The sequence below is a fragment of the Molothrus aeneus genome, chromosome 4, assembly GCF_037042795.1.
Source record: "Molothrus aeneus isolate 106 chromosome 4, BPBGC_Maene_1.0, whole genome shotgun sequence".
Classification (NCBI taxonomy): Eukaryota; Metazoa; Chordata; class Aves; order Passeriformes; family Icteridae; genus Molothrus; species Molothrus aeneus.
This window is the reverse complement of record NC_089649.1, coordinates 69,713,396-69,727,120: the sequence shown is the minus strand read 5'-3', so window position 1 is coordinate 69,727,120 and position 13,725 is coordinate 69,713,396. Positions and strand designations below refer to the sequence as shown.

Sequence of the window (13,725 nt, the reverse complement as noted above, 5' to 3'; positions counted from 1 at the left end):
AATTTAAATCAATGGGGATTAAGTACCTTAGCACTTGGTAACTGGGTTCTTCCATGCTTTGGGCCATGAACCATTTTGAGGAATCCTTTGTAGTGGCCCATGACTAGGAGGAATGTTCTTTGTGTGTGTTTCTTATACTCTTCCAAATTTTTGGTCAAAAATTGTCCCTTCAACTTGCTTTCTGTTAGCAAATTCACCCCAAATCTTTTCCTGACTATGGCAGCTTCTCTATAGAGAGAGGAGAGCTCACACATGGAAAAATATATTGAGAAGCTGAAACTAAAAGAGAGCAGGTATAGATTAGATTTTAGGAAGGAATTGTTCCCTGTGAGGGTGGGCAGGCCCTGGCACAGGGTGCCCAGGGAAGCTGTGGCTGCCCCTGCATCCCTGGAAGTGCCCAAGGCCAGGTTGGACATTGGGGCTTGGAGCAGCCTGGGCTGGTGGAAGGTGTCCCTGCCCATGGCAGGGGGTTGGAACTGGGATCTTTAAGATCCAGGCCATTTCATTATTCTAATAAGTATTACCTGTCTTTGTTACCTGTATTTGGTTTCTCTCTGTCTCAAATCTTACTTTATCAATCTATTCCATAGATCTGGAGTTTGAGTATGCAAGTGTGATACATGTTCTAAATATCAGTCTTTTTGCTGTTTAATCTGCCAAGACAGCACTGGTGGTGTTGCTGTCCCCATCCCCCAAGTTTACCATTCTTTGGTCAGATCCTTTGTGACAAACTCTGCAGAATTGACTGAGACTTTCTCTTTAGCACCAAACTGCAGCAGCTCCTAATGGTCACTGCCTTATTCTCCAGAACTCAATTTCACAGCATATTGGAGGCGACACACCTTAACTTAGTGGAGAAGGCTTTATTTTCATCCCTTTCAACTGAATTAATGCCTGTTTGGGAGCTCTCTGCAGGTGCAAACTGGAGCTGGGTTGCAACACCCATTAAATGGAAAATGGTGAATAAGGTGCTCCTTGGTAAACTTTTGTTACAGGCAGCTCTGCACTGCCAGGCTTTATAAAGTTTAACAATCTGTTGGAGTCATTAATCTCCTGCTGTGGCTTTACCTTCCAGTGGCAGGATTAGACATTTAATTCTCTACTAGACTGTAAGTAGCACTGAGACATTTTGGTTCTAAAATTGTTATATAGCCACGGAAAACATCGTTTTGGTGGGCATTTAACCTCTTTGAGCTCAATTATGGCTGTGAACTGACAATGATAAAAGTGCCCTAAAGAGTGCTTAGAACAGTGGAGCATGATGCTATCAAAAACAGCAACTTGACTGTGCACCATAAACTGATGGAATTGACTGAACTGGAAAGGCATAAAATCTGCCTGTGCACCATTCATGCTTTCAAAAATATTTCCAGGTCTTGATGTTTACCTTCTATATTTTTTGTTGGTGTAGCAAATTTCTTAATCTGTTAGCTTTATGTACATTAATAATGTTTCCTTTCTGACAAAATGAATTAAGCAAGACCTTAATTTAATGTGCTTCCTCCTCTAATAAATGAAGTTTCACGTGGTGGAATTTGTGCTTTGAATTCATCTCTAAATTAAAAATCCTGTGGGGGAAAAAACCTAAAGCGTTGTCTTACAAGTAATAGTGTGTGTCATAATATTTACATCAGAACTCAGCATAAATTAAGGCATTGCAGAGGCATTTGTTAATACAGGTGCATGAGCAAAGCCCTGGTGCTGGTTTTGGAATAAAACATGACAGGCTTTTGCTGCTTTCAGATTCAAGTCACAGCCTTCTCCCATTCCCTTCTGAGCTGACATTACCTGCATGAAACTGAAATCTCTGGGTGCACAAGCCATCACTTAGACTGGGCTTTGTTGCAGTATGCACAGGAACACACAAGATTGCTTTCCCAGTAGTTATTTACCTTGATGAATAGCCCTAATTGGATCAAATAGACTGGTAATGGTGAGCCAGTACTTTTAAATGTCTTGTCTTGTGCCATTTATATTACCTTGTCATGTATCCATTTGAGCTCTTGCATGAATGTCTTGCCTTCCTACTGCTGTCACATTTAACAAATGATTTTGTCAAGGTATTCTTTACAGCTTGTGGTGAAGGATGGCAAAATTTGTGGTCTCCAGCTTACATAAAACCTGTTAACTCTACCTTTCAACTTCAATGCAAGGACGTCCTAAAACTCAGATAACAAATTCCTAAAGAAATTATAGTGCCTGTTTACAAGAGTGGCCAGAAATATTCTTCTGACATCTATGATTAACACAGCAGAAGAAAAATAGAATGTATTAATTTTGTATTTATTAAATCTGTGACAGTCAGAATTCAGATTCTTTTTTTTTTCAGCTGCTGCAATTATGAACCTCAGAGTGCAACACACAGTTACCAGTAGAAACCAGATATCCATTTTATTCATTCCTTTTGATTCAGAAAGAGCTCTACTGTATATTTACTATGGTAAACCCCAAATTGCTGGTTAGCTGATGCTCTTGCTGTCCTTTTTATTGATTTCTGGTACGTGGTTGTAGGCTGAAGATATTTAACAGTGATGAAAATATGCTGCTTACTTGAACATCCTGAGACTGCTGTTACAATTCCATGGGGCATATTATTATAACCTGATCCATAACAGCACATTACCTTGGATTAAAAATTGAATTCTTGTTCATTGAATAAATACCAGCCTTTGGAACAGATCCCTCCTTATGGCAGGACACAAACAGGAAAGTGCTGGTGCTCATTTAGCATTTAAAGTAAGGTTTTTAGTGCAGTGGACAGTAGTTTTCACTGGCACATACTGAATTTGAGCAAGTGGAATTTTTTAAGGATCTCTCACTGAGAATGAGCTGGAAGCCACATTGGATTTTTAAAAGCTTGATGTGTTCCTTTATAAATGCTACCATTTGGCCTTTTTTGATACAATGGGCATCAAAGTCTAACTGTGGGTACACAAATCAGGCATCTGATCTGGAGTTTGCCTGCAAGCCCTGGGAAATGGATGTCTGCAGAGGAGAATTATGCAAATTTATGATGCACCTTTTCTGGCAGTATTTCTCCCTTAATGCTGGCTATAGGGGCAACTACTGATTTAATAGGGAATCACAGAATATCCTGAGTTGGAAGGGACCCACAAAGATCATAGAGTCCAACTCCAGGTTGTCCTTCACAGAGCAACCCCAAGAATCCCACCATGTGTCTGAATTCTTAAGTTAAAAAAAAAATTATAAATACTGACTGGAAATCTATCAACCATAGCATGCAGGGTGCTGTGCTGCTGCACTATTCTCTGACACTGAGCATCTTAGAACATTATTTCTTCTTTCTCCTGCAATGTTTTGATGTATTTGGAACAATAATGTTATTTATATTGAGATGGTACCTATGAAAACTATTCATGGATTGGGGTCCCATTGTGTGAGATGCTGTGCAAATAGACCCAAAGCATGGTCTGAAAGAGCTTTTAATGTAAGAATAAAATAAGAGTCAGCAAGTGGAGAGCAGCAGATTGATGGGAGAAAAAAATAAAGAGAACAAGATGGAAATGTAATAGGTGGTAGCAAACACACACCAGCTTCCAAACTGTTGGCAGGTCTCTGATAGATGATTCTTTTCTTCTTTTTGTCTTCTTTCCTCCCCCTGTTTGTATGTGTTACTGAGTTAGCTATTCTGAGTGCCTTTAATCATTTTGAAAGTGGAAAAAAAAACAAAAAAAACTTTCCAGGTTGAATCTGAGTAGAATTAATTTTTAAGGAGAATTGAGAACTGCTTAATACGTTGACTGCTTCCGTTGTGATGGAAATAAAATGAATACCTCCTACAAGCACATATATGCTATTCTGCTTTGCTTGTTTTTACTGCACCACTCAGGGAATGAAGGAAAATATTCAAAGTTAGCTTTCTCCTTATTCAAATAGAGCTGAGAATTGCTGCCATCAAACAGCAAATGCATCTTGGATTGTGTATTTGCAATGTCTGACAATAGGCCAGTTTTCAGTGTGATTGGGTGTTTTGATGGCACCTTGTCTAGCTAAAGCTTTCTTGTCTGGGCTGCAGAATAGAGAAAATTACCTCTCTGGGTGCTTCATCTAACTAAAAATGCATGATTTAAGGAGACTAATGGGTACCCAAGGCTCCAGGCTGAATAGCTCCTAACTTCTGTTTGAGTCCACAGTTTTTCATTCTTAACAACCCAAAAGCTGGAGAAAACATAATCAAGATGTTTCTGATCCACAGTCCCACAGAGCAATGAAGCTTCCAGGAAGAATTATTTAAGATTTCAGTCATTTTTCTGGCTGTCTTTCAAATTTTGGAGAATTTTGACATTAATTAGTGGTCATTAGCAAGGTGGAAAAGAGGTTAGTGACATCATTCTTACAGTAATACTGTTTCAAATAGATGTTTATATAGACTAACAGGTGTTAAATCTTCAGTAACTTGTAAGGTGTTTTTTTTTTTTTTACCTTTAGAATGAATTGGAATGTTTTCTAATCTGCCTGGAAAATGGTAAAAAGGTTTTCTGTTTATACTTCTTGGAGCTATTCAAAAGGGAATACAAAGCACAGGGCATCTGCTTCACAAAATATTAATTATTGCATGGAATACTATTCACTGGAGGAATTAGAGAAGGCTTAGAAATATCCAGGCTAATATTTTTTAATGGTTGCTTGGAGTTAAGCTCCTTAATCCATATTTGCCTTTTTAGTCAGCTGAATTGTTTTTTCAAGTAGTGTGGAGCTTTCAATTCTCATCAATTTGCTCTGTCTTACATGAGTTATCACCATCATTCTGTACAGATCCATTCAGGCCAGTAGGATTGGGTGTATGTCAGCACAAATCCCAGGGGGGCTTTGTAGAGCCTGGGCCCTCAAGTTTTTAATTTTGCTTGCTGCAAATATTGGAGAAAAGAAAGCAAAAAAACCAAATTCCCACATAACGCCACAAGACGCAACGCATCGGTGCTGCAACGTGAACAGGGGGAACGTGTGCTGATAAATGTCCTTTATTTACTGCTCTGCTGTCCTTTGTCCCAGCTCCGGAAGGCAGTGATGGATCACATCTCAGACTCATTCCTGGAGACCAACGTCCCACTGCTGGTTCTCATCGAGGCCGCCAAAAGCGGCAACGAGAAGGAGGTGAAGGAATACGCTCAGGTCTTCCGTGAACACGCCAACAAGTTAGTGGAGGTAAGCTCTTGGTGTCTTTGTGCTTTTGGCTGACCTTGTGATGTGTCAGAGAGTTTTTTCCCCAGCCTGGCAACCAAAGAAGGAGTGAGGATTTTTTTTTTGTTTTGGTTTTCAAGTGTGGTGGTGTTCACAGGAGTCCCAGAGCGAGGGAAGAGACGAGAATCTTGACTCCATGTTTCAGAAGGCTGATTTATTATTTTATTGTTATATATTTATATTATATTAAAACTGTACTAAAAGAATACATGAAAGGATTTCATCAGAAGGCTTGAAAGGAATAGAAAAGAATGATAACAAAAGCTTGTGACTCTCAGAGGGTCCAAGCCAGCTGACTGCGATTGGCCATTAATTAGAAACAACCAACATGGACCAATCAAAGATGCACCTGTTGCATAATTATTGTTTTTCTTTTCCTCTGAGGTTTCTCAGGAGAAAAAATCCTAGCAAAGGGATTTTTCAGAAAACATCATGGCTACATTCAAGGTTGTTTATTTTTCTGTTACCTATAACATTTTTTCTCTGACCTGCCGAGGTTTGTCTGGAAGGTTGGGTTGAGGTACTCTGACTTCCTTCAGAGGCGGTGCTATTTTTTATGCTAAAAACTACGTGTATATTATTTACAATAATTTCTCAATACCTATCACTTATGTTAGACAGTGTGTTCCTTCTTTAAACTAATGTTAAAGTGCCACCATCACTTAGAGGCTGGAGGCTAGGAAGAAGGAGAAAGAAGGACAAAACACACCCAAATTCCTTTATTTTGGGACTTGGAGCTCCCATTCTAAAAACTCCAAAATTCTACTTTTCACCTTGTGACAAACTAACTATCATTCTATTTACACTTTTGTGGCTTGTAATTCTTCATATAAGGTTGGTAATTTTTTTTCTATGGGTCAAAATCAAAGGCACAGGGGTCTTGGGCTCTGTGCCAAGGTCTCTGAGCCCCCTGGCAGGGGCTTGAGCCATCCAGGACTGCCAGAGGCATGTCCTGGGTTCCAACAGTAAGTGACCTTATTGACACAGCCAGATTTCCATCTGGCACCTCCAGGAGAGGCAGGAAAAGTTACAGACTGGGAGAAATGTTGTTTCAGGAGTTCTGGTCAACTTTACACCAGTGATGGCCCCGGAAATGTTTGGATGATGGACAGAGGAATGTGCTGTGTTTTAGTGGTTCATTAAAGCAATTGAGCATGTTAGAAATGGTGTTAGCAGCAGTTTGTCAAAAGACATGAGCAACAAGAATTAAATTTCAGTTCAGCTTCACTAACAGTACAATTGAGCTGAATGTCTATTAAGTAAAAAGCCAAATCAGTGCTTCACAATCTGGTCCTGGCCAAGGACTGCTCTAGACTTAATCATTAGTCAGTCTGAACTGAAATAGGGAAAAGGACCCACAGCCTTAAGAACATGTATGGTCTTGAAAATTCTGTAGTTCATATATAAATATATATATATTTATAGTACCTTCTCTTTCTGAAGGGACATACTGTAAAATCAACCAGTGATAATTACAAGTCTTCAGGGATGATATTGAAATAGCTTTATTCTACCATGAGGAGTACAAAATAAAATGATTGAAACCTTGAATACTCATGGAATGGACATCTAATAAAATAATGATAATGTTCATTTTGGTTTGCCCTCCAACAGGCCAAGAACTATGAAAAGTGCTTTTTTAAAAAAAATAATATAATTCAGTGATTTGCTCCATAACATTGTGTGGCATTTTTCTGCACTAACAATGTTTTGAAGGCTTTGTAGCCCCTTTGCAACGCATTTTCTTGTCATACAATGTGCTGTTTAGCAAAGGGAAATGCAATTAGGGAACTACTGATCTGACAGGTACTGAGCTACACATCTGAATGCCTTCTGTTAAAGCAGGACTCATCCTAATTCTGTAGAGCCCGAGCTGAGGCAAAGAGTAAGGGTTTCTTGGTTAATATTGACTAAATCTGGATTGTTCCCTGATAAAATAAGTCTCTGGATGTTTTGTTTTAACAGTAGATGTGTGTTTACAAATGTTCTAGAGCATCTCATCTTGCCATGTACCAAACAGGGAGTCAAGGTAGCTCATTCTGCTCTGGAAATCAGGTGTTTGCTATAGTACTTAACTTGTAGGTGCCTAAAGAAAGGTCTGGGGGGGTCTAAAATTTCTGTACAATGCTGAATCCAGTAATTTTTTATTGCTGTTGTCTGCAAGAGGATCACAGGGCTGTCAGCAACCTTCCCTCCCAGCCCCTGTGTACATGCAAAGATTTATTGCTGCCTCCTTGTGACTGGAGCTGTGGCAATGAAAAAGGAAATAGCTGGTAGGTGTGTAAAGAGAGGGAAAAATAAACCCCAAGCAAATGGAAAACCCCCTCCACAATGTTTGTTCATAGTTATATTATAGTGGCAGCGGAGTTGTAGGCTTATATGCAGTGAACATATGTGGGGTTAGTGTTATAGCAGTCACATCCTCCACAGATTTGCAGAAAAGTGTTGCAATGACAGGTCTGATAGCATTATTAAAAAAGTTAAAAATAGCTAAGTAGTTGTTTTAAAAATATTATAAGAGGTAATGGCATAAAAGGAGGAAAAATACCTTTTAGGGGTGTAGTTAAAAAAAAAAAAAAGCCAAAAACTCCCTGCCAGAAAAACCCACAACTTTAAGGGGAAGAAGAAAGAGCTGTAATGCTGTTAAACTGTCAGAGGAAGAATTTAGGTTTATTCTTAGGAGGAGATTCTTTACTGTGAGCATGGTGAGACCCTGATGCCCCCAGAAAAGCTGCCCCATCCCTGGAAATGTCCAAGGCCAGGCTGGATGGGGCTTGGAGCAATGTGGGATAGTGGAAGGTGTCCCTGCCAATGACAGGGGGTGGCACAGGATGGACTGAAAAGTCCCCTCCAACCCAGGGCATTCTGTGATTCTATGAAACCAAAAAAAAATGCACAGTTTCAATTATTTAGTCTTGGTTTTACAAGCCTAAAATTACATTAGATTTGTCTTTCAGACCAAACTGGAGGTTGGTTAATGATTTTTGACATGTGGTTAAGTTGTACCCCACCAAAAAGCAACAATGTTGGTTTCAATAGATGTCTCAGGCTAATACCTAATATTTTTATTCCATTTAGGCTGTTCCAGATATTAGAAGCAGATTCTTAATTAAATTCTATATATCTGTGACAGCTGGTACTGGCTTGTGGGTGCATTCTTACTTTTTTCCAAGGATGGGTTCCTTTAGGTGGATCTTGCCCTTTTAGTAGTAAGAACTATTTCTGGTTCAGGTAAAAAGCATCTTGAAAAACAAATTTCTAGTGCAAGTGAAATTTTTAACCCCAAATTTCAAGTTCATCAGTCTGCAGAAGCAAATACGTATTTGGAATATATTTATGTCCCTTTTATACTGGATTTTTGCACTTCAAGTAGTTTCATCATTTTTACTTACTGATGCACAATGGAATCTTAGCAGATGGACTCCTCTGGTTTTGTGGGTCAAGTATCTTGCAAATAGTAAAGTGTGGTTTAAAGATGAGCCATAATCAAGTGACTATGAAATGTAAGATGCTTTCCCAGGCACGGGGCCAGAATTGCTTGCTAAGATATGCAAACACAGCTCTGCTGAAATGCGTGGAGTTGCACTTGCTCATGGTAGAGGAATTTGGCACTGCCGCTTCGATACTGTGAAAAGTCTGTAGTATTAATCATTAATTTTGAAATCTGAATTTCTTGGATGTCCTACCAAGCTCAATAGACAGCCTGTCAAAAGGTCAGGAAAAAATAATACATGTTTTAATATTTCTTTACGTGAAACCTGCATTTTTCCATCCTGAGGGGAAAAAAAATTGCACTTCTTGATATTTGTTGAATAGAAATGGCAGAATTTTCTCTGCATAGCCAATACGTTTTTAAAAATATATTTTGTCAGCTTGAGCCTTAAGGAGGTTAAGTTTCTTTTATCGTCCATATTGCAGAATATTTAAATCTTCTCTCAAAAGCCATTTTCATTATATAATAATTTCCCTTCCCTACCTCTTGCCATAACATTAATAACAACAAAGATGGATTGTCATTTTTCGAGACATTCACTGACAACTAGATTTGTCTATGGGTTTTGTTGGAAACACAGAGTGAGGTGTCACTTAACTATAATGTAAATCATACAAAATAAATCAAATTGTCAGATTCTGGGGGTAAATCATAATGATATAATAGAATTTAGATGGTACCAGTTCAGGCTTGTATGGGTAACTCTTTCCCTGGCAATGTTTTTTCACAGCCATTTCTCAATTTTTTTCTGCCCTCTGAAACTGAGGTTAGAGAAATAATGGTGCCTTTCCAGGTCATGATCTTTACCTCATGAATTCTTTATGTTTTTTAAGAAATTATTTCCAATGACTGAAAGTAAATTCCTGAGCTGTGATGCCAGCTTCAAATGTGACCTTGGGACCATTTAACTTTTCTACTCAAGCACCTTCATTGGTAGCATAAGGTTAATGACAGATAATTCTAACACCTACCACACAAAGGCACCTGACTGATAAATCAGTTCAGATTTATTCAATGCATCTATCAAAGCACTATAAGGAGGCTAATTAATTAATTTTCATCGTTCTGTTTACTAGAGGTTCTTTGGTTTAAGTGTTGGTCCCCTGGACTGTTTCTTGAAAAATTAAATTATTAAAGCTAACAAGTTTTCCTGGTGGATGACTTTCAGCATCCAGTAAACTCTTAAGAGCCATGGTAGCAGGCTGTTCAGTTGGAATTCAAATTATTGTGGAATGGATCAGACTTTCCATTCTCAAAAGGATGGGCATAAGGCCAAGAGATTTCTACTAGTTGTTTCACTTTGGATAGTTTTGATACTTTTAGGGAAATGCTTCACCATTTTGGTAGTCAGTGAACATTTACAAGAGTTAAACTCAGTTGCATTATTCTTATTTCCAACAAAACCTGAATGAAGGGGCGTTTTCTTCTTCAGTATGAACTGATGAAGCACCATATTTAAAGCACTTAAAAATCAACTTTTGAAAAGTCCCTTATCACTTTTGCATTAATTGATTTTTATGAAGAATTTTGTGGAGCCCACATGGATCTGTCTGTTTCACCTCATACAAAATTAAAAGATTTCTGGAGACACAACAAATAATAAAAAAGTTGCCTTGTAAGAGCACCTGGCCAGTGGAAGAACTGAGTTAGGCAATGGTTTATGGTGGTTTAAAGTGGATATAGTGAAAGCACATCAATAATATCATAGGGTTGGATGGTAATTTGGAGCAGATGAAATCTAACAGAACCTAGTTTTGGTTTATAGTCTCTCTCTCTCCAGTCAGTTTGCAGGAACCTTTAATAATTTTCTCAATGTAATTGCCACTTTCAAGAGGATAATGGGGTTATTTTTGGACAGTTAGAGCTTGGGATTTTTAATTTTACAAAAGAAAAAAAGATGAAAATAGTTTGAACTTCTTTATGAGACACAATTCAGGCTACCTTTCATTTTCTAAAAAAATTATTATTTGGAGCTCCCTAATTCAGACTGATTGGAATATTTCTCATCATAAAGGTGGAAGCAGGTTTGCATGCTGAAGACAGGAGGGGAGAAAAAATCCATTGTCAGTGTTCCCTGCACACAAAACAAGCAGCTGGGCCTTCTCAGTGACCCCATCTTAGCTCAACTGGTAATGGGAGAAAAGGGACAAAATCGTGAAAGAGGATTTTACTCTGGTGGTCGACAATGGCTTTAATCTCAATTTACATCAGCATCAACAGGAGTAATATCCAAACAGTATTTTTTCTTCCCAGAAATAACTCTCAGAAAACCACAAAGAGTATTTTCTTGATGAGAAATGCAAAACTGGACTTTCTCCTAGGGAGTGGAGATCATCTGTGGAGCTCTGCAATGCACCTGAGGTCGATGCAGTGCTGGGAGCTCACCTTGCAGGAGGCACTGGTGGCCTTCATAAGGAAATAAGGAACAGTGACAGTGTTTTCTTTGTGCTTTTGTAAATATTGTATAAATCCACACATTGACAGATTTTAGTTTAAGACAGACAGAACCCAGAGGAAGAAGCCTAAGCAAAAAAATTGGCTCATTTATTTCTGCAACTTCAGTTCAAGGAACAAAGGCTGTTCCTGCTGATATTTTCACACATACTTGACATGTTCTATTCTTTTTTTGTTTAAGTGCACGCTGCTGCTTCATCAGAGTACACAGCTAGCTGTTGGCTTCTGATGATGGAGAAAAAGTGTCAATATTCTGTCATAGCTTCTGCATCCAGCTTGCATCCTGAAAAATCTCTACATCCCTGGGTTTACTCTTACAGACTGAGCAGCTTTTTCTCTGCATTTTTCTTTTAGCTGACATTTAAGCTAGATAAGAAGTACAATTTAGGAAGTGGTAATCCTTGCTTCTAATCAAGGAGTGTTAAGAAGGTCATAGATTAGTTTAATTCAAGCTCTTCATTCAAGTTGAGAGATTTTACTTGAAATTAAAGCTGTGAGCTACCTTTGTGTCCTAGTGTTTCATCTGCTCAGTTTTAATTTCCATCCCAGACCTTTCTTTGTTGTGTGTGCAGCAGATGTTCCTCATTCCTGGTAAACATCAGGAGTGTACTGACATAGCTAAAGCCACAATCCACTTATTTACAGTGAGACAATGAGAAGTTTGGACTCTTTGAGTGAAGTTCCTGAGTCCTTCCTGCAGCCAGATCTGATGTGTTTGTCCACCTTGGAGGGGTAAATGCTTTTGAGGCAAAATAAGCTGCAATTCTTTCAGGATAAAACTTTCTGATAATGCAGTCTTATGGGTGAACTCTTTATCTGCTCTTTTTACTGACTTTAACCACTGAATATCGCTATTCCACTGGGATCCATGCCAGTTTCATCTTCTGCTATCTCAATTAATGCAGAAATGGAATCAAAGCCCCTTAGACAAGGTGAGTCACAGAAACAGCTGCTGCTTTGTGACTTTTAGAGCCTCTGGTGGTCCTGTCTCTGAAGAAGGTAGGTTAATAAAGGAGGTAAATACTCAGTGAGTATTAAAGGAGGTAAATACTCATGGTCCAGACTGGTTTTGTCCAAAAACCATCACTGCCTTCAGGATGTGAGGCTCCATCTCCAAAGTTTGGCATCTGCTGTGAAGGGAGAGGTTGCAGAGCCTGTGATCTCTAAACTTCATTGCTGGCACAAAAATAGGGGGAAATGAAACAATTGGACACGGAGAACTTGGCTACAGCAGATGCTGATCCCTCAACATCTGCCCTGGGCAGATTTCCAGTGACACCAAGGGATCCAGGATGGCTGGAAGGGGGAGGAGCTTCCTCATCTCATGGCTGCTTTGGCAACCCAGATTTCTTCCTGTAAACACCTGAGTAAGCAATCAATCACACCAGAGGCAGTGAGGCTGTTACCATTCTCTTGAATAATCATTTTCTATTCATTTGTCCCATTTTTCTTAGACTGCTGCAATCTTACATTTCACGGCAACACCAAAGGGTTGAAGGATAATTTTGTTTGTTCACACATATTTCTGTAATGTAAATAAGAATCAAATGCTACATGAAGTTAGCAACTTGTGGGTAATGATGATGGTTTTCTTCCTTCCCAGGAGAGTACAAGATTTAAAATTAAATTTGAAAAAATACTAACTGGGACATTGCTGCAGAATCCCCCATGCCAACTTGAAAGCATTTTTAGCTTTGGGACTGTAAACATAAAGCCAGTGCTGGGCTGGTTCTGTTATCTGATTTCCTAGAGGTCATCATTTGTTAAAAAATGACTTATCATGTGGTTTTACTCATTGGAAAAAAGGCTGGAGGATTTCCTATCAACAAAAGTGTAATGCAGCCACTTTTTCACATTTTTTCTGTAATCCTTTTACATTTCTATGTGTTCTACATTACTTATTTTCATGAGAAATAGTTGATTATCTCCTTGCAGCAATTTTTTTTTTCACTGCAAGGAGATAACCTTGCAGCAAAATGATAATTTGGTAATAATTTCCCAATATTTTCCAGTGATCTGATTTTTTTGATAATTAACTTTTAACCATGTTTATTTTAGGCCTCTTTAAAATAGATAAAATCAAATTATTCCATTTTTAATCAGTAATATTTTAAAAAAATTTTTCTAGTGAATAACACCCTGTGAGCAGGGGACTCACTTCAGTCTGATCATGCTCTGTGCTGTGTGATTCATATTTTCCCAAAATAACAGGACTCCTACAAACTCCAGTCTCCATTTATGCCTACAATCCCTTACAATCTGATCACACCCCAGTCTCTGTGATTTATAACTTGTTAATAAAACAATCCAGAGCACTTGGTACTTTTGTTAATGAACTGATTGCATAAATTAAGGATTTAGCTCCTCCAAACCAGTTGTTTGAATTTGTAACCTTAGTACACCATTGTGCAGGACAACATCTGGCATGCTGATGTTCAGAAAGGATTTTTTCTATACAGCCCCACCTAATTAACCTCATTCTTTATTTTTTATTCTCATATCCTATTTGGTACAGTATTTATTTTTGCCCTAACCAGAACTGATTTTTTTTTTTTTGTGCTTTTTTAAAATGTATA

At 38.4% G+C, this 13,725-nt stretch overlaps 1 protein-coding gene across 2 annotated transcripts in view; it reads left to right on the top strand.

Moving 5' to 3' along the window:
* Positions 1-13,725, top strand: part of CTNNA2 (catenin alpha 2) — a 478,603-nt gene that overhangs the window by 371,974 nt on the left and 92,904 nt on the right. For both annotated transcript variants that reach the window (XM_066548773.1, XM_066548774.1), the window contains one exon: positions 5,014-5,166. In XM_066548773.1, the coding sequence (XP_066404870.1) occupies positions 5,014-5,166 (153 nt within the window). The remainder of the gene's footprint in view (positions 1-5,013; positions 5,167-13,725) is intronic.